Source organism: Salmo trutta, chromosome 17, assembly GCF_901001165.1.
Source record: "Salmo trutta chromosome 17, fSalTru1.1, whole genome shotgun sequence".
NCBI lineage: Eukaryota > Metazoa > Chordata > Actinopteri > Salmoniformes > Salmonidae > Salmo > Salmo trutta.
Genome location: NC_042973.1, coordinates 45,056,827 through 45,075,943, shown reverse-complemented (window position 1 = coordinate 45,075,943; position 19,117 = coordinate 45,056,827). Strand labels below are relative to the sequence as shown.

General features: G+C 42.9%; 1 protein-coding gene across 2 annotated transcripts; it reads right to left on the bottom strand.

Moving 5' to 3' along the window:
- Nucleotides 1-95: 95 nt before the first annotated feature.
- wt1a (WT1 transcription factor a) lies at nt 96-18,291 on the bottom strand. Of its 2 annotated transcripts, none has more exons than XM_029696970.1 (8): nt 17,472-18,291; nt 12,875-12,991; nt 11,744-11,846; nt 4,132-4,231; nt 2,028-2,172; nt 1,821-1,910; nt 1,523-1,606; nt 96-1,209 (listed from the first exon to the last, which is right to left on the bottom strand). In XM_029696970.1, the coding sequence occupies exons 1-8, from the start codon at nt 17,869-17,871 to the stop codon at nt 1,088-1,090; spliced, it is 1,161 nt and encodes a 386-aa protein (XP_029552830.1). In that variant the 5' UTR covers nt 17,872-18,291; the 3' UTR covers nt 96-1,087. The 2 variants fall into 2 exon arrangements, with proteins under 2 accessions (XP_029552830.1, XP_029552829.1); XM_029696969.1 differs by having other exon boundaries at nt 1,514-1,606; nt 17,472-18,289.
- Nucleotides 18,292-19,117: the final 826 nt, after the last annotated feature.

Sequence of the window (19,117 nt, the reverse complement as noted above, 5' to 3'; positions counted from 1 at the left end):
AAGGGGTCACGACCTGGTCAGGTTACGGTCTGGTCAGTGGGTCTCAGGAGCGCGGTTGATCAGCCCTGTTAGTGAAGGCAAAAGTAACTCAACACTGGTCCCTGAGCCAACACAGCTGCCCAGGCAGTCTGCACACTCCGAGAGGGCTTTAATACAGAATTCAATGGGAAAAATAACAACAACAACAACAGAATCAGTATATATACTGTATAAAAACAGTAAGAACAATACAGTTTAAACAGATGGGAACAGACCGTAATGTACTTATAATACACTTCAGAGTAAAAAAAAAAAAAAAAGAAAAAAAATTATTAAGTGTTTTATGACATGAAATACACACTTAAAAAAGCATTTCCTGGATCTATCGAAGTAGTTCTAGTCTAAACTATAATACTTAAGTCACATTTTTCCATGGCAAGAATATTAATGCAATCCATGGTCCAGTATTATTATTTACATCATTTAACATGACAACTTCTTGGCCACATAGCCAGTGTGCCCGATACATCTTTTTTTTAAACTCACAGCCCCAAAATCCACTGTCAAAGTGAAACAATATTTACAAACAACATCACAGACAAAAGCGGATATAGTGTAGCTTTACGTTTCAACTACCCGGTGCAGATCAAATCAAAAACACAGGGATGTGGACTGAACAAGAGCGATGATGAAGATACTGTCGGACCAATGTCCCCCTTTCCAGAAATCCCCCTTTCCAGAAATCATTCCAGTGAAAGATTTTAATTCACAAAAGTATAATCAAATAAATTAGTCTGTAATACTTCAAATGAGAAATGGGCACAAAGGTTATACACATCTATAGAACAACGACAAGCGATAGAAACAGTTTGGTTTCCTCATTAAATATATCTCACTAAAATAACCCTCTGAATCAGAGCGTATGAACAGAGGACTGTCCCTAGGTGGCACTGTTTGGAGAACTGTCCGTTGGTGAGGCTGTACAGTAACGTGCAGATGAACAATGTTGTCGGCCTCCTGCTCTGCCGCTGCTCCCCCGTGCGAGCTGGAGGATTCAGTCTCATGTAGGGAGGGTGTTTGAGAGCAGTGAGGCTGGCTAAGATCCGGCTCAGATGGCCAGCTGGAGCTTGGTCAGGTTCCTCTGGTGCATGTTGTGGTGACGAACCAGCTCATCGGACCTGGCAAACTTCTTCTGACAGTTGGGCCATCTGCAGTTGAATGGCTTCTCACCTAGGAGAGTGAGCGGGAGAGAGAGAGAGAGAGAGCTGTTAGGGAGTACTGTGGTTTAAACCTAATTGAAGGGGAGGAAGAGATGAATGAATTGCCTATGATCATTTTCCATCACTTTCAGTAACAGGTCTTTTGATACAATGAACTGACTTAACCTATTTTCATCCAGTATGATAACGTACCGTAGATTAGTTGAAATACTAAACCACCAAAGCCTTGAGACGTTACCTACCGACTGTTCATGAAAAAGGGAAGTAACTAGCTAAGTAATAAGCAGAATGTGGAAAAATCAAAGTTTACGCACTTGTTTTACCTGTATGAGTCCGGGTGTGGGTCTTAAGGTGGTCAGACCGTGAGAACTTTCTCTGACACGTCTCGCACTGGAACGGTTTAACCCCTAGGCACACACACACATACACACACACACACACACAAAGAGAGAGACAGAGTAGAGCAGAGGCCAGGAGAGGAGCCATTCCAAAGGGAGCACGAGCTATAGCGTTCTATTTACAATACAGAGGGCAGGGAGATGGAGGGAGCTCGAGCAGAGAAGCTGAAAAGAGGGAAAAGGAACAAGAAAAAAGAAGCAGTGGGATAGAGAGAGAGCAAACCTGTGTGCCTTCGCTGGTGTCTCTTCAGCTGGTCTGACCTGGAGAACCTTCGTCCACAGTCGGTGAAGTCACACTGGTAGGGCTTCTCACCTGGTGCGAGGGCCCAGGGGAACACAGAGAGGGCTTTGGTACAGCAAGACCTGAATCACTGATCCACTGGTATGTTAGTCTCATGAGCGCTTGATCTATGGCTGCTCTGGCTCTTACCTGTGTGTTTTCTGCTGTGCATCTGCAGGTGGGACAGCTTGAAGTACCGTTTGTTGCAGCCAGGATATGTGCACATGAACGGCCTCTTCTCACTGGTCTCTGAGCGAACAATGGCAGGGGCGATACCTGGCACCCGTCGGACATCCTGAGAAAGGGCGCGCGCGTGCACACACACACACACACACACACACACACACACACACACACACAACACACACACACACACACACACACACACACACACACACACACACAGCCATGATACAGGTTTAGAACCACGACATATCATACGAAGAGATAATAGTAACTAAGCTACCCACTAGTCTATTCCAGCAAAAGGTAACTCAAAAATAATAACATTTTTATTTTTTTTAAGCAGAAGAAGTGGAATTACCTTGCTAAGGGGGGCTTCATTATACTGGAATTAGCCGTAAAATGATTGGTCAAATTTACTCCATGCCACTGATTTACTCTCTAAAGCAGTTAGTCACAGACGTTAGGCAGACCCCATCTCAGTTGTCCGTGCCCCCCTGTGCTCCACTCTCTCCTCCCTCCCTCCCTCCCTCCCTCCCTCCCTCACAGACCCTGATACCCATCTGCTGTCCATTAGCAGGCGCTTAGTGTAATGGGCTCTGTGGGCACACGGGCGCTCGAATAAATAGCGTTAGCAGCCTATTGATAAGCAAATTACTTCAGTGTTTTATGGCACTACCGTATGCCTGCCTTGTCCCTCGTCTAGACGCCCCACTTCACGGAGGGGGCAAAGCCAGTGATGGGATTGTCAAATAAAAAGCTTTCTGAGCACCAAGTGTCCACGTACAACTTGAACATGACTTTCAAAAAATATACACTGAGTACACCAAACATTAGGAACACCTTCCTAGTATTGAGTTGCACCCCCCTATCTTTTTGCCCTCAGACAAGCCTCAATTCGTCGGGGCATGGACTCTACAAGGTGTCGAAAGCGTTCCACAGGGATGCTGGCCCATGTTGACTCCAATGCTTCCCACAGCTGTGTCAAGTTGGTTTGATGGCCTTTGGGTGGTGGACCATTCTTGACACACACAGGAAACTGCTGAGCGCCTACTACCATACGCCATTCAAAGGCACGTAAATTCTTTTGTTTCGCCCATTCACCCTCTGAATGGCCCACATACACAATCAATGTCTCAATTGTCACAAGGCTTAAAAATCCCCTTTAACCTGTCTCCTCCCCTTCATCTACACTGATTAAAGTGGATTTAACAGGTGACATCAACAAGGAATCATAGCTTTCACCTGGATTCACCTGGTCAGTATATGTCATGGAAAGAGCAGGTGTTCTTAATGTTTTGTGCACTCAGCGTACTTTTGTGTGATTAAGCATACCTGTGCGGTTCATTTTGTGAATGAGGTTTTCCTGAATTCATTTCACTTGAGAACAATGAGAAGGGAGAAAGAGAGGGATGAAGTACCAAAAGTCCCATTTTTCAACGGAAATAGGTCTGGAGAGTCTCTGCTCTGTGCTTTAAAGCTGCTGACGGACATTAATGAAGAGCTAATGATTTATTAACATGGGCCTGCGTAAGGAACCTGTGGCTTTATTGCTAATGGATTTCTTGAAAGTGATTCCTCGTCCCTTTTCATCCTGAGATGCCTTTTAAATGTCTCAACTGTTCTGGCAGAGGACTGCTTCCTCTCGCATAGTCTGCTCATTGCGTAAGGCTATTTTCTCCCCTCTCTCTCTCTCTCTCTCTCTCTCTCTCTCTCGCTCTGTCTTTCTCTCTCTCTCTCTTTCTCTTTCTCTCCCTCTCCCTCTCTCTCTCCCTCCTGTACTGTATCTCTCTAGTCTCTCCCACCTTCTCCTCTTCTGCCAACACCCGTGCAGTGCCTGGAGCTCAGGAGTAGAGGATGACCTTGTTCTGGCATTTAGGATGTGTGTGTGTGTGTGTGTGTGTGTGTGTGTGTGTGTGTGTGTGTGTGTGTGTTCCTGCAAGAAAGTGTTGGTCTGTGCTCCACGTCCCGACCTTGGCCCTGATCACATAAGCAAAGATGTGTATGGAGAGAGGAATCAGAGTGTGTGACCTGGGTGCGAACTCAGAAGCCGTGAGAGGATAGAACTGACCTGTATGCCTCTGAATACTCCATGGGTGTGGATGCGGTACTGGGTGCTGCAGCTATACACCATGGGATTGCTGGGGTCACTCTCATAGCCCGTAGCAAGGCTGTCCACAGAAAGAAAGACACAAAAGCATTTTTAGCGAGGAAATATGTGACTGTTTCCTATTTTGTCTGCCAAATTACAATTCACATAAAAGCTGTTCAAGAGCATTCAGCAGTTTTAGGAGCGATGAAAAAGGACTGAGTGAAAGGCAAGAAAATGTAGGATGAATTGTAGGATGAATTGTAGTATGAATTGTAGGATGAATGGCTATTATTTTTCACGCCGTTAAATGTACTGTAAAATGTTGCCGTAAACGGCCCACTCCTGATATATCGGGGAAAGTTGTTAAGAAAGGGTCTCCCACTCCTAAATAAAGGTTGTCGTTTAAGCGTTTCCCACTCTTATCTATGTAAGCCAGTTCAGCAAAGTTGCATTGGCATTGTATTTCAATAGCACGCACAGCAGGTAAAAGCTCCCAATAAATAAATGCAGCGAAATCACCAGCTATAACTTGTCTTGACATAGGGGCAAATTGCTCTACGGGTCACAGCGCAGTATATTCACCTAAAGTATCCAAAGTGGATCTCGGAGGAAAGACTAATGGTTAACTTCCTGTCATTCCCAGATTTATTCATATGGCTAGGCGGTAAACTGGCCTCTCACTCTAACCCTGGATTAACAAAAATTCAAGCTGCATACTAACTTATTTTTCTTCCATAAATATGGGCCTGTTTTAGTAAATCAAAGAGGAACTGGTTAACACCGCAAGACGTCCTGCCAAAACGTGTTGTCACCCACACACGACTCTCAATCAAATAGACGTACAGGATAAGGACATACAGTAGCACAAAAGGACAATGATCCATTGTAGTATATGTAGAAATGGGAAACACAGGTCAGGTATTGTGTACTAACCTACTTATTTTATGAGATAAAAAAAACAATTCAATTTAGAAATGAAAGCGAATAGCCTCCGAAAGTATTCATTAAACTTGGTTCAGTTACATACACTGTAGCTATTTCAAGACAGCTAAGGGTCACATCTAGTTTCATAATAACCAGATGGCAATACCGTTATATTATTAGTCTTACAAATCTGTCCGTCATTTTTGTATTTCATGGAAGGAGGGGGTTGTATCCTGTACAGTTAAATTATGAATACATGGTTGAGAAGGCATAAAGCTGTATTTGTCTCTGCTCTTTCCAAGGATAGCCGGAGTCGGGACAGTGCAAGCTGCATAATGCAATAAATCTCCTCACAGTTCATTCATTCACTCATTCACTGTGGAGCTAAACACCTCAAGCTCACGTTAATGTATGCATCCAGGGCCTGGGGAGAGAGACGGGGCCTGGGGAGAGAGACGGGGGAGTGGTGGCGTTTATCTGGAAGAGGCACATGCATACTTTGGCGTGAGTCCCTGGAGATGAGACTCCAAGTCTGATTTTCCACAGCCTAAGCACCAGAGTCCCTCTCATTTAGCAGCAGATTAATCATTCGGTCACCCCGGCCTTTGCTGGCTTTTTTGGGGAGGTGGTGGAAGGGTCAGACCCTCCCCTCCAGTCTAACTGAGCCCTGGCTCTGTAGCCCTGGCTGGAGAATCCCAGGGGGAAAGCCATCCCATTGTGTACTGATCCACTTCCACTACTCCCCAGTGCAGGGCCCTTCCCCTCCATTACATGTCCCACTGTGGTCAAGGCTAATGCCCCGCACTGGAAAATTATAGCAGGATACATTTCACAGGACATACAAAACAGAGAAGCTAATTTAACATGCACACAATCCCTGGCGAAAACAGAAACAGAGAGGGGGTTCGGGAGGAGGTGGAAAGGGAGTTAGAAAAAGAGGGCCACTAAAAACGGCAAGAAAGCAAGAAGGAAAGAGGATATTTTCATTACAGCACTAAAGCAAGAGACAAAGTGATGTTTCCCCCTCAACTGGAAATAGCCCTCTGAAACGATCCTAGACTCACTATCATGGCTTGTCACCTTTAACATATCAGGGTCAAACACAGGCAAGGAAAACATCCGAAATCACCATTACAGGCACAACCGAACTTGCTAAAACAAAACAACAAGCAACCTGTATGCGACTTCTGTGATAGGAGGTATTTTCTTCTTTCTAATCACCTCAGTGAGAAATGACAGGGCCCCTGTGGAGTCCCACTCTGTCGCTAAATCAAATACTTCAGCCATGCCAGTGAGTGGTCAAATGTGTGATTTAATGAAGGAGGCCACCCCCTCCCTCCGCCCCCTCCACCAACCCCCTCTGCTATTCTGAGACAAGTGCAGGTTAACGACTGTTAATCCAGATCAGATAGGAATTTTTCACATGACAGGAACTGGTCATGTCGACATACCTCTTAATGGTGGAAGCCAGCGTGTTAACAGGGTTCCATGCCGTACATTCCAGCTGAGATGCCATTTGAAAAAATGACCACCGCTTGGAATGTATTCCTTCGGGCGAGGACGTCCAGCGGTGGCACCACTGTTTTCAGTGTAGACAAGCTCCACAAGAGAGTCAGAGGATTATAACATTTGGCCCCATCTATACAAGTGCATCCTGGGTAACAGCTCTTGAATACACTACACAATGAGGATCCTCCCACACTAATAATTACAGCCCTCCATCACTCAGAACCAAATAGCAATCCGTTAATAAGCATCAGACGCCAGGACCATTAGTTAACCTGCCAGGTGCTTTCCCAAACGCATACTTTAGATTTATTGGGACAGTAACCGAAAGGTCGCTGGTTCAAATCCCCGAGCTGACTAGGTGAAAAAGATGTTGATGTGCCCTTGAGCAAGGCACTTAAGCCTAATTGCTCCTGTAAAGTCGCTCTGGATAAGAACGTCCGCCAAATGACTGAAATGTCAACGTAAATCACTGCCGCCCCTGACATCACATCGTTTTACCATACCACAGGAACAGCTCACTGCGCTGGGATGCTCTGGTGCCTGGTACCCTGCAAATTGACTGTAGTAGCCTACACTCTGTTTGGTACCTACATACAATAAGGGAGAGTGGAGTATCTTGAGTCATTTGTTACATTCAGCATCCCTCCGTCAAGGGAAACATAGTATTATTTCTATCAAAGATATCTACACATATTTTAGGATGTTGTCTATCTCTGAAAATAATCAGAATTCATGTAAACATTACAGATTTGAAAAAGCTTGTCCAAAAAAAAAAGTGGTCTCTTGGCACAATTTATGGGGTAAATTGAGCTTAGGGCCAGGGTAAGCATTGGGACTCATCTCTAGCACTTTGTAAAAAAAAACACTTTTAACAATAGGTCTGGCCCTGGTGTAACATCATATCCCAGTGATAATGCCTTGCATTACACATGGGAAGACAACACTTCAATTGTGGCCTAGCCCTAGAGGGGGGCGCACCCATCTGAGGATGGCATTTTTCATCATTTCAACTTGACTAATCACACAAATGCGAAGTGTCTTCAAAATGCTATGTATATTATGCATAAAACTGACAAAATGTAATCATCATTTGTATGGGGTAGATTGATTATCCATTTGCTCAACTTGCCCCTTGCCAAATGGCACAATTTACACCAAAGCAACCATTTTGACTATTAGCCCACACAGCTACAAGAATGCACTTTAATGCTAGGTTTAAGACCTCATATTGTAGCTTACAGAGCTTACCCAATCTGTCTTACAACGATCTACTTTGGTTTAGATACAAGCATCTTGAAACCTACAACACAATATATTCATTGAACTCCGTTTTATTTTTACCTCACTTGCTTACCGCTTTTTCCATGTGGTTTACTTCTTCACAGACTCCATGAAATGATGACCTCTTCCTAAATATTTGGTCACATGATTCATTTTGTGTATGGTTTTCTAAAAACAAGTGGTGGCTCAACTAACCCTTTGGCACGACTTACCCCACGTTCCTCGACAGTGCTCAGAAGAGTTCGACTTTTTAGGCTGTAGTTTTTTTAGTTCAAATCAATTCAGCAATTTGGATGACAGAAGTGTCATAGTTCTGTCTTGAGGGTTAAAAGATGAAGAAGGGGGTGCCCATTGTTAGTACACTGCAGTGGTAACCCGTCATTCAGGGCAGGTGGGGCAGAGCCTGTTTTGAGCCCCACATTTTTGGCAAAAAATGGGGTGGGGCTTGCCTGTTTTGCATGTTATTTTGGCATTAATACGTGTCACATATCAGTTTGCAAACAATGTAAAAAGTATATATATATACATCATTGAGTTAATAAAGCTGCACACAAACATGGTCTCTTTTTTCTTTTCTTGAGTAAGGTAGCTCCAGAATGCAGGTGTTTCAGCCTAGCTCAGTGCTTTCTGTGGTGGTGGGGTGAGCCAGCAGGAAATACGGAGCGGTGTGCTGTGATTGGCTCAGTGTTCTGTCACTCATGGGGAAACTACTTCACCGCGAAGTCTAAGGGGAGACCTTGGAAATTCGAGCCCTTTGGGTTCTGACATAGAGATACATTAGAAGTGCCCATCCAAGAAGGCTCAAGGTCATTGGCCACAGATATAATGATGTCAAATCACGTTATAGGTACAGTAGCTGATCATGTCAACATCATACTTTCAAAATCTTAGCTAGCAGTCATCATCATCAATCAAGTCAACAATCTACTGCCAAATCCTTTTCAATCCTTGTCATTTGAAGAGAAATAATGAAGAGAAATTATAGATAAAGCGTATCGGTGCTCATCGGCCATCGGACATAAACATTACACAACAAGTTGGAAATCGTAAATTCAACAATGAGTGGTTTGGAAGGAAGTGACTACAGCAAAAGGTGAGTCCAAAAACGTATTGTTTGCTGCTGCATAAATGATGTAATATGCCAGGCAGATATGTATACTGTAGCTAAAAAAGTAATGCTAAGTGTATGTTGTGTAGTAAGATGTTAGTAGCCGATGTGCCTCACCCTAATAATTTAATAATCTTAATTTTGCCGACTGTTCTGACTTGGTGTTGCACGTGTACATGTAGCCTATAGCCTGTTTTAGAGAAATGTAATCATTGAATATTGTAAGAGCATTCATTGTCTGCTTATATGGCCCCTTTATCTATCCTGCGGTTCTGACTTGGTGTACATGGAGAACACTGTAAGAACGGCCTATGTTCTGAATTCTGTCGCTGTACATTTCAAAAGTGCTGAACAAATAGTTATATTGACAACGTCCGTCCTAGCTCGCTCATTAATGAAATTACGGATTGCCTCTAATCCGCTTGTCTTTCCCTTATGCCATAGCTTGTACATCTCAATTGTCAGTAGAAACCACATTTGTTTAAACAAGTCCGTCTATGTTTTTTTAAAGGCAGTAAATGAGGCTCAATTAACTGTTTCACTGCCAGACAAGGTTCCGCTGATAGCCAGGTGTAGCAGTGGTAAGGTGTTGGGACTGCTGTTGGGGCTCTGCTGTTGGGACAGCTTTATGTAGGCCACTACACAACAGTTTTTGGGCACCGTTTGTCACCGTTATAGTGCAATTAATGTATTGTTTAGTGTTGTGTGGTGGCTTTGCTGGCATGCATAATAAAAAAAAAATGTTTGCACCACCAAGATTTACATGCTAAAATTGCCACTGGTACACTGTGAACTTTCTCTAAACCATTACTGTACAAGGTAGGTAAAGTCCTCTATGGCAAGTTCTATACATACCTGAGACTTAATCGCTTGATAAAATAACCAAATGTTTGGGTATTTTGATTTAAGGTGCTCTAAAGTTTTTATTTGGGGGGGGACACCAGTCTTCATCCTCTGCACCAGCGCTTCCCAAAGAAACCTTGTTCCTAGCTTGTTTTTACTTCATGTACTTCCAAATCATTAGAAAGTGCATAACTGCAGTCTCACTGTATAAATACAGAGCTGTTGGTACCAGGAATTTGATTAGAGAGCGGCTTTGATTTTAGTATTCCCAGCCCCTTCCCTTCCCCAACAGATATCAGCCAGATATCAGGAGGAGCAGAACCTGAAGAATGGGCTTCCAGACCATGTATCCAGTCTGTCTAACACGCTCCTTTTATCTTACTATCCTCTTATTTTGAATCTTTATGTTCCCTTGAGCTGAAAACAAAATGTTAAAGCTATTCGAGGAATGCAAGCTAATTTTGTGCCGTCTCAAGACCAGTGACTTAACAGCAGTGGTGTAAAGTACTTAAGTAAAAATATTTTAAAGTACTACTTAAGTAGTTTTTTGGGGTATCTGTACTTTACTTTACTATTCATATTTTTGACAACTTTTACTTTTACTCCACTACATTCCTAAAGAAAATAATGTACTTCTTACTCCAAACATTTTCCCTGACACCCAAAAGTACTCGTTACATTTCGAATGCTTAGCAGGACAGGAAAATGGTCCAATTCACGCACATCAAGAGAACATCTCTGGTCATCTCTACTGCCTCTTATCTGGCAGACTCACTAAACACAAATGCTTCGTTTGTAAATGATGTCTTCGTGTTAGAGTGTGCCTATCCGTAAAATAATAAAACAAGAGAATGGTGCCTTCTGATTTGCTTGATATAGTGAATATGAAATTATTTATACTTTTACTTTTGATACTTAAATATATTTTAGCAATTACATTTACTTTTGATACGTAAGTAAATTTAAAACCAAATACATTTAGACTTTTACTCAAGAGGTATTTTACTGGGTGACTTTCACTTTTACTTGAGTCATTTTCTATTAAGGTATCTTTACTTTTACTCAAGTATGACAATTGGGTACTTTTTCTACCGCTGGTTAACAGTTGTGCGAGGTTACAATGGGGATCTCTCCACTCAGAGGACAGTGAGCTACTTTTTAGGAAGAATTCAACATTGGTCTAAGACTGGAAAGCAGTAGGGGATTACACTGTTTATCTTGGCCTGCTGAGCACTGCTTCTGTCTTGACAACTTTTATGAGTTTATCTGGACATGGTCCTCATCCATACCATCTACGCAGTGTATTGAAGTATTTTTTTCCGCCAGACAACTAACTTTCAACGTAAACACAACACGGTAAATGTGCTTTTATATTATACTATTCTTTGTCAAGAAGGACTGCGGTGGATTTAGTCCAATGGAAAGTTTTGAGAGTACAAAGTCGACAAACGGCTTTATTTTGATCATTTCCTGACTGAAAATCAGGATATTCGCCTTCTGTCCAACTTCCTTTCCCTGTTACTTTACTTCCTCTAGCCACTGGACGTGCTCAATGGCAGCGTGACTTTTCTACATTTCATTGTAAAACCACAATGTTGATGATTATTGTCTTAGCAGACAATCTGGCTGAGGGCAGCGCAACCTTGGCCAGACTAGGACTACTACACAGGTGAACATCCTGTACAGATTGTCCTTAGAGCATCCGAGCCACCTTTTAACAAGACTATAGTCACTACAAACAGGATTCCTTAGTAAGATATCTGCCTGTCAGCCTGCTGCTTTGTAACATTAGATGGCAGGTGAGTGGTAGGACTATTCGACTGGGGCTTATGTGACGGATAAGGATGGGGCTAAGGTGAGTGGCCGGGATGTGATGTCAGGTAAGGGCAAGTGAAGCTACTGTAGGGGGGAGGTTCCAGCGCCTACCTGTTGTAAGGGTTCCTTAGCAGCAGGGCTTGGCTGCCTGCACAGCTGTCTGATGGGGTGTGACATCCATACACGGGTGGAGGGACAGGATACTGCTGCTCACCTACACAAACAGACAAATTAAACCGTTACTGTTCATCTCAATTATCACCTCACAAACTAAACACATTACAGATTGAGAATTGAAACAATATCGTGGGACAGTCCTAAGGATAAAAGACAGCATCACGACTGCACTGGAAGTGAGTTCCCCGATTCTTTATTTCTCTCGACAACCCAGACGCACAGCTATGAGAGAGTAACAATAGCAAACATTTCTGTCTGACGGTTAATTTTCTGTGCGTGAACAAACAAAATGTTTCAAATGAAGCACTCTGCTGTTGTACGAGTGACGTGGGTATGGGTTAAAGAAAGAAGGGCTACATTAGCTATAAATCTTTAAGAGAACTCATCTCTGGTCGAATGGATCCTTCTCTGAGAAAAACTATCCTGAAATGGAAATTGTGAAAGAAACCTGTGACCTGTGGCCGAATATACACAGCACTTATACAAACAAGAGGCTCTTCTTTGAAGCCGTAAAGCACACTGAATCTTTTTGCTTTTTCAAAGTGCAAATGAAGGATCTCTGCTTTGGCTCTGCCTCCACATATTGTGAATGGGTCCCAGGGCAGTTCTAAACATTCCAAAAATCTTGTATCGCTGTTTCCTACAGTTATCATTTCCACGAAGAGAGTCTAAAATTTACAACATCACAGTCATAAAATTAACAACACACGTCCAGCCGTTTACTAACAGGAGGGCCATGGATGAAGAAAAGGAAAATGAAAAACCCAAGATGGTAGTGATTTAGGACACTGACGTGAAGGTCACTGTAAGACTTAACCTCGCAGTGACTTTAAGATGGAGGCCACTCCCTAGGCGAGGAGTACGGAGTTCACAATACACGTGTTTACACACATATATACTTGAATACTCGCTCGCTCGCTCACTCACGCACGCACGCACGCACGCACGCACGCACGCACACACACACACACACACACACACACACACACACACACACACACACACACACACACACACACACACACACACAAGCAGGAATCTAGGTGAGAATATTGTGCTGTTTACCCATACTGGTCTGCTGAGCGAGGGAGTCTTCATGTTTAAAGGAGTGGTTGGGGAACTGGGAGGAGTGGTGTGTGGGAGTGTGACCGTAATTAGTGGTACCATCGAAAGCACTGTAACCTGTAAAGACAAAGAAGAACGGTTTAGAACAAACGAAATGAATAATGTCAAGGTTTTCAGACCATGGAAAGTACGTCAAAACGTGTTTACATGTGAAAAGTGACTTTATAAATTCTGAATTAGCTCGTCCGTTAACATTCAGCACCGTAACCCTTTGTACTGAATGGGTAGGTAAATGACCTTCCTCCTCCCTTCTCAAACTCCAGTTGCCCCTGCGTTGGGGTGAGAGTGAAAGCGTCCGGAGTGATAACAAACTGTGGCAGGACACTGGAGGGCTGACACCAGGTTCAAGGCTTAATCATGTCTATGTCTGACCCAGGGTGGAGCACCAGTTCATCAATCACACATCAACCAACACCGACGCCAGTAAGTACACACCACAGCCACTTTCACCAGCGCCCCAGCAGGGTTTACTCAAAACTCATTAAAGAGCTCTATTTGTCTTCCTCTCATCTCTGTCTTGACAGTGGAGAGGAGGACAGGACTGATCCCCATTACAGTAGGCCTACATAGGGCTGGGTAGCCTCCTGGGCTGGTCTGGGATACCAGGGGGCATAGTGAAGGGCACTGCCCAGGGAGTTTGTGTGGTAGTGTCCTCACCTTAAACCAGTCTGCTTTACGCACTGCAGTAGAGTGGGGTGTGAAGAAATACCAAATGCACCTATATGGCCTTTGGAAAGTATTCAGACTCCTTGACTTTTTCCACATGTTGTTACGTTACAGCCTAATTCTAATATTGATTAATTAAATAAAAATCCTCAGCAGTCTGCACACAAAACCCAATAATGACAATGTAAAAAAACAGAAATACCTTGTTTACATAAGTATTCCGATCCTTTGCTATGAGATTCGAAATTGAGCTCAGGTGCATCCTGTTTCCATTGAGTATCCTTAAGATGTTTCTACAACTTGATTGGAGTCTACCTGTGGAAAATTCAATTGATTTGGAAAGGCACACACCTATCTATATAAGGTCCCACAGTTAACAGTGCATGTCAGAGCAAAAACCAAGCCATGAGGTTGAAGGAATTGTCTGAAGCGCTCCGAAACAGCATTGTGTCAAGACACAGATCTGGGGAAGGGTACCAAAACATTTCTGCAGCATTGAAGGTCCATAAGAACACAGTGGCCGCCATCATTCTTAAATGGATGAAGTTTGGAACCACCAAGACTCTTCCCAGAGCTGGCTGCCCGGCCAAACTGAGCAATCAGGGGAGAAGGGTCTTGGTCAGGGAGGTGACCAAGAACCCGATGTTCACTCTGACAGAGCTCCAGAGTTCGTCTGTGGAGATGGGAGAACCTTCCAGAAGGACGAGCATCTCTGCAGCACTCCACCAATCAAGCCTGACAGCCCGCTTGGAGTTTTCCAAAAGGAACCTAAAGGACTCAGACCATGTGAAACAAGATTCTCTGGTCTGATGAAACTAAGCTTGAACTCTTTGGCCTGAATGCCAAGCATCACGTCTGGAGGAAACCTGGCACTATACCTACGGTGAAGCATGGTGGTAGCAGCATCATGCTGTGGGGATGTTTTTCAGAGGCAGGGACTGGGAAACTGGCTTCGGGACAAGTCTCTGAATATCCTTGAGTGGCCCAGCCAGAGCCCGGACTTGAACCCGATCAAACATCTCTGGAGAGACCTGAAAATAGCTGTGCAGCAACGCTCCCCATCCAACCTGACAGAGCTTGAGAGGATCTACAGAGAATAATGGGAGAAACTCCCCAAATACAGGTGTGCCAAGCTTGTAGTGTCATACCCAAGAAGACTCAATGCTGTAATCGCTGCCAATGGTGATTCAACAAAGTACTGAGTAAAGGGTCTGAATACTTATGTAAATGTTATATTTCAGTTTTTTATTTTTAATAAATTAGCAAACATTTCTAAAAACCTGTTTTTGCTTTGTCATTATGGGGTATTGTGTATAGATTGATGAGGGGGAAAAACGATTTCATCCATTTTAGAATAAGGCTGTAATGTAACAAAACGTGGTAAAAGTCAAGGGGTCTGAATACTTTCCGAAGGCACTGCATATATCTTCTAAAATATAATGCATTGAACGTTAATTGTAATAATTTATTTGATGGTCTGCTTATTACTTTTGCTGAAAAGATTATGAATCATTCACAAGCCATTTATTATAAGGACAAGTACTCAAATGTAAATCACTGAACCACGGCCTTATGCGTATTACTTACAGTATAGTATCAATGTAATAATAAATTCTAAAGAGTTTTTACTGACTCCCAAAGAGTTAAAATATTACAGAATTGTGAATTGTCAACCTGTAACCTAATCAATAGTCAGATACAGTGTCTAATTCTATAAATTAGTGTCTTCATCAATAAAAACTAATATCACAGTGACTGTATAGATATTAATCAACTTCAGAATTCCATCCATATTTACCCAGTAATTGTATTTCGATTATTGTTCGTTTTGAAAAAGCAGGCCAAGAAGTAGCCTACAAATCTTGTATAAGTTACTACAGAATTTCCGTGTATTAAAAATGTCAACCAGTATGGTAAACCAAGGGAAGTCAACTATAAAACTGTGCAACAGTTGCAATATCAGAATGATACTTAGAAACAATACGTTAATTTAAAACTATACAAAACAAAAAAGGGTTCTGAAGGGTAATATAACCCTTTGAAGGTTAATACAAATATTTGCAGTTTTTAATCATTTTGTTCAAGGAAAGTCCCTACTATAATACTTTAACTAGCCTATTCTCTTTTCCTCAGCTTCCATTCAAGTTAACTTCCCACACACACACACACACACACACACACACACACACACACACACACACACACACACACACACACACACACACGGAATTACACAAGCACAAGTACACTTTAATGACCCAGACACTAATACACACAAAATACCTGTCCTCACACTAACTCGTTTTGACTTTCAAGTTTCGTATTTTAAATGTAAACAGAGCATGAATACAGTGGATATTCCCTCAGTGACCATCATTGTATTAGTATCTAGTGAATGTGACCCGCATGAGTCTGAGCCATGCTTGTTTGCACTGCTTGGCCAGGCACAGGAGGGGTGTGATAAGTGGGTTGAAGGTTGGACGAGCCCTTTGAAACTGATGTTATTTCTAATTAATCCTCCGTTAAAAGTGCAGACTGATTACATTTGGTGTGTGAACACTGGTGACCCCCGACAGCCCTAAAAAGAAAATCCCAGAGCTTGACTACAAATAGCTCAGGTCAAAGTGAAACCGAGGCGTAGTAATCATTTCAAAAAGAACTTGGAAATCAGAAGCCAAGTATATGTCACACTCACAATTGGTCATCTTCAGATCAACTTTTATTGATTTAAGGAAAGCTACTGAGATTAGTTCATGTCATAATACAAGTTTAAAAATAATCACCTTTTTTTGTCATCACTGAGCCTTTTCCCCTTCATTTGCATTACATTAGCATACTCTTCTATAGCCTATACAGTAGCCTAATGCCATGGCTAATTAATGCTCAGCATAATACTGAACGTTCAGTAGCTATGTGTATTAACCTCCCGCAGGACTCTTAAACATTTGTATTTGAGATTCAGTTGTAAAAAAAAAAACACAAGTCCACAATAAAGGCAACGTTTTTTTTTGTGTACTCAAATGTTTAAGAGTCTTGTGGTTGCATGAGCGTTGGCAACTGTATGATCAGCTGAACTATAACACAGCTACTGCTATTAGAAGTTCAGAGATCAAATTGTACATCCATCCGTGATGAAAATAATCTATTCTGTTTGAAATAACGCTTTGTTAAAAGGGCGCATTCATTTAAATGCAATGTCAGTAATTCATAATATAATTCGTTATGAAATTGACTCACTGCAGTGGAATATACTAATGATAAATCACTTAAACAGTACTAAGTTCAGTGAGCGGCATTAAACAATATTTTTTATATATATGTATACAATGCACTAATTATGAACTCGCTAAATCAATCAGACATTTGTGAAAATTGTGATAAGGTAATAAAGAAAAGAGCATAGCAAATGCAGAGATTTTCTAGATTGTAAACTCATATCAACACATCTTCATTGAATTGTGCTGACAATAAGATCAGTTAGTATCACTGACATGCTACACAATAGCATAATAAAACACAAGTGTCCTTGAAATTACAAATGTATTCACTGTTCATAGGACCTTTTTTCAAGGTGTATCTATTAATAATCTGTTTGTTTATTGATCATGAACTATAGACAAATGTACATCACTAGAGTCAGCAAAAAACTGTAGGCAGGGAAAATAGTCAAAGAAAAAGAAAAGCATAAATTGCTAAATTATACAGAAGGACTAGAAACGTAACTGATTAAAACTACTTTGAACAACACGGAACAAATCCATTCTTTCTGAGAATTTAAATATTGTATTTAACCTAATATCAAGTCCTCGTGCATCCACAGTAACGTTTCACTAAACTAATCTCCAGAATAGATGATTATGGTTAATCTTACCCTGGTTCCTGGAGGGGGGCTGGGTGTCCATACAGTTGGTCAGGTAGGGTGCGTTGCTGAACATCCTTGGCTGGCTTGGTGGGGGCTGGCTGGGTGGAGGGGGGGCCCCGAAGGCCCCGTACCTGCAGGCCCCTGTGCCAGTGAACTGGCCGGAGAAGTGCACAGTGAAGGCGCTCAGGCCGCAGTGGGGGTCCTCATGGGGGTCCCCAGAGCTCCAGCTGGGCTCCTGCTTGATGAAGGGGTGGGGGGCCAGCGAGCTGTAGGGGGTGCCTGTGTGGAAGTCCAGTACGGGGCCCCACTGAGGAGCACTGCTGACGGGCATGGTACAGTTCCCGTTCCCCCCTGGCAGGGCTGGCACCGGGGGCAGCAGGGCATTGAGATCACGCACATCTGAGCCCATCTCTGGCGGAGCAACCGCACCCTGAAACCAGTCTGTCCAAAACCCCGACAGGGTCGCTCTGAAAATGGACCTAAGTCTTCTTCGGCGTTCTGATGTACCCAGCTCCTGGTTCTGTGGAAACTCACGTGCAACAAAGCCTCATTGTAACATAGGAAGACGGCAAACTTTTTATCTAGGGAAACACACACAATTGCCCCCAAACGAAGGTGAAACAATAGTGCTTCTTTTGTTGTGTGCTGCAGTAGTCCATGCAGTGGACAGAGAGAGGTGCTGCCTGGAGGTCCAACCTGGGGAGTGTTCTCTCGGCTCTGTGAATGGAGGAGGAAAAAGTGGGAAGGGAGGAGAGGAGGAGAGGAGTAGCCCTCTATTCCTTTACTCATGCGTCTGTTTTCTTTAGAGCCCACAAAGCTCAAATAGAGATCTAGTGAGAAGGCTGGAGGAGGAGCCAAGGCCAATGAGCAAGAGGGATGAGAAGCTGGCTTCATTTCATTTACAGTATGGCTCCTCAGCCCCTCACTCTAAACACCTCTCTATGTACGCTCACACCATGCAGTAAGTCTAAATGGGCCTGTTTGTGTGATTTGGGGTATTTTATTAGGATCCCCATTAGCTGTTGCAAAAGCAGCAGCTACTCTTCCTGGGCTCCACACAAAACATGAAACATAATACAGAATGACATAATACAGAACATCATTAGACAAGAACAGCTCAAGGACAGAGCTACATACATGTAAAACATGAAACATAGCCTACATACACACAGAATATCTAGGTCAAACAGGGGAGAGGCATTGTGACATGAGGTGTTGCTTTATCTGTTTTTTTGGAACCAGGTTTGCTGTTCACTTGATCAGTGTGTGTGTGTATGGATGCATGCGCATGTGTGTGTGTGTGTGCGTGTGTGCGTGTTCATGTGTGTGCATGTGCGTATGTGTGCGTGTGTGTATGTATGTGTGTGCGTGCGTGCGCGCGCGCGCGCGCGTGTGTGTGTGTGAGAAAGTGAGCAAGCGAGTGAGAGAGAGAGTGACTGAGAGAGAGTTCCATTTAAATTGAAATAATTTGGTGGATTTAGAAATAAGATGTACATCCCTTCACTATGTTCCTTTCGCAGCATGTGAAAATAAGTTGTGAGTACCAATATCACGGCTTGATTTGTCTTGAACAGGATTATTCACGGAATCTTTGGATGTTGCCACAAAGTTAGATTTGGAATTATTATACCTACTGTGTGTTTAACGTATTCCTG

Bases quoted from the DNA above. Each gene is read 5' to 3' on its own strand.
- wt1a (XM_029696969.1), bottom strand. From the start codon at position 17,871: ATGGGCTCAGATGTGCGTGATCTCAATGCCCTGCTGCCCCCGGTGCCA. The intron at 12,992-17,471 runs GTAAGATTAACC...TTGTCTTTACAG, and splicing joins GCCCCCCTCCAGGAACCAGG to GTTACAGTGCTTTCGATGGT. The intron at 4,232-11,743 runs GTAGGCGCTGGA...TTCTGTGGACAG, and splicing joins CTAAGGAACCCTTACAACAG to CCTTGCTACGGGCTATGAGA.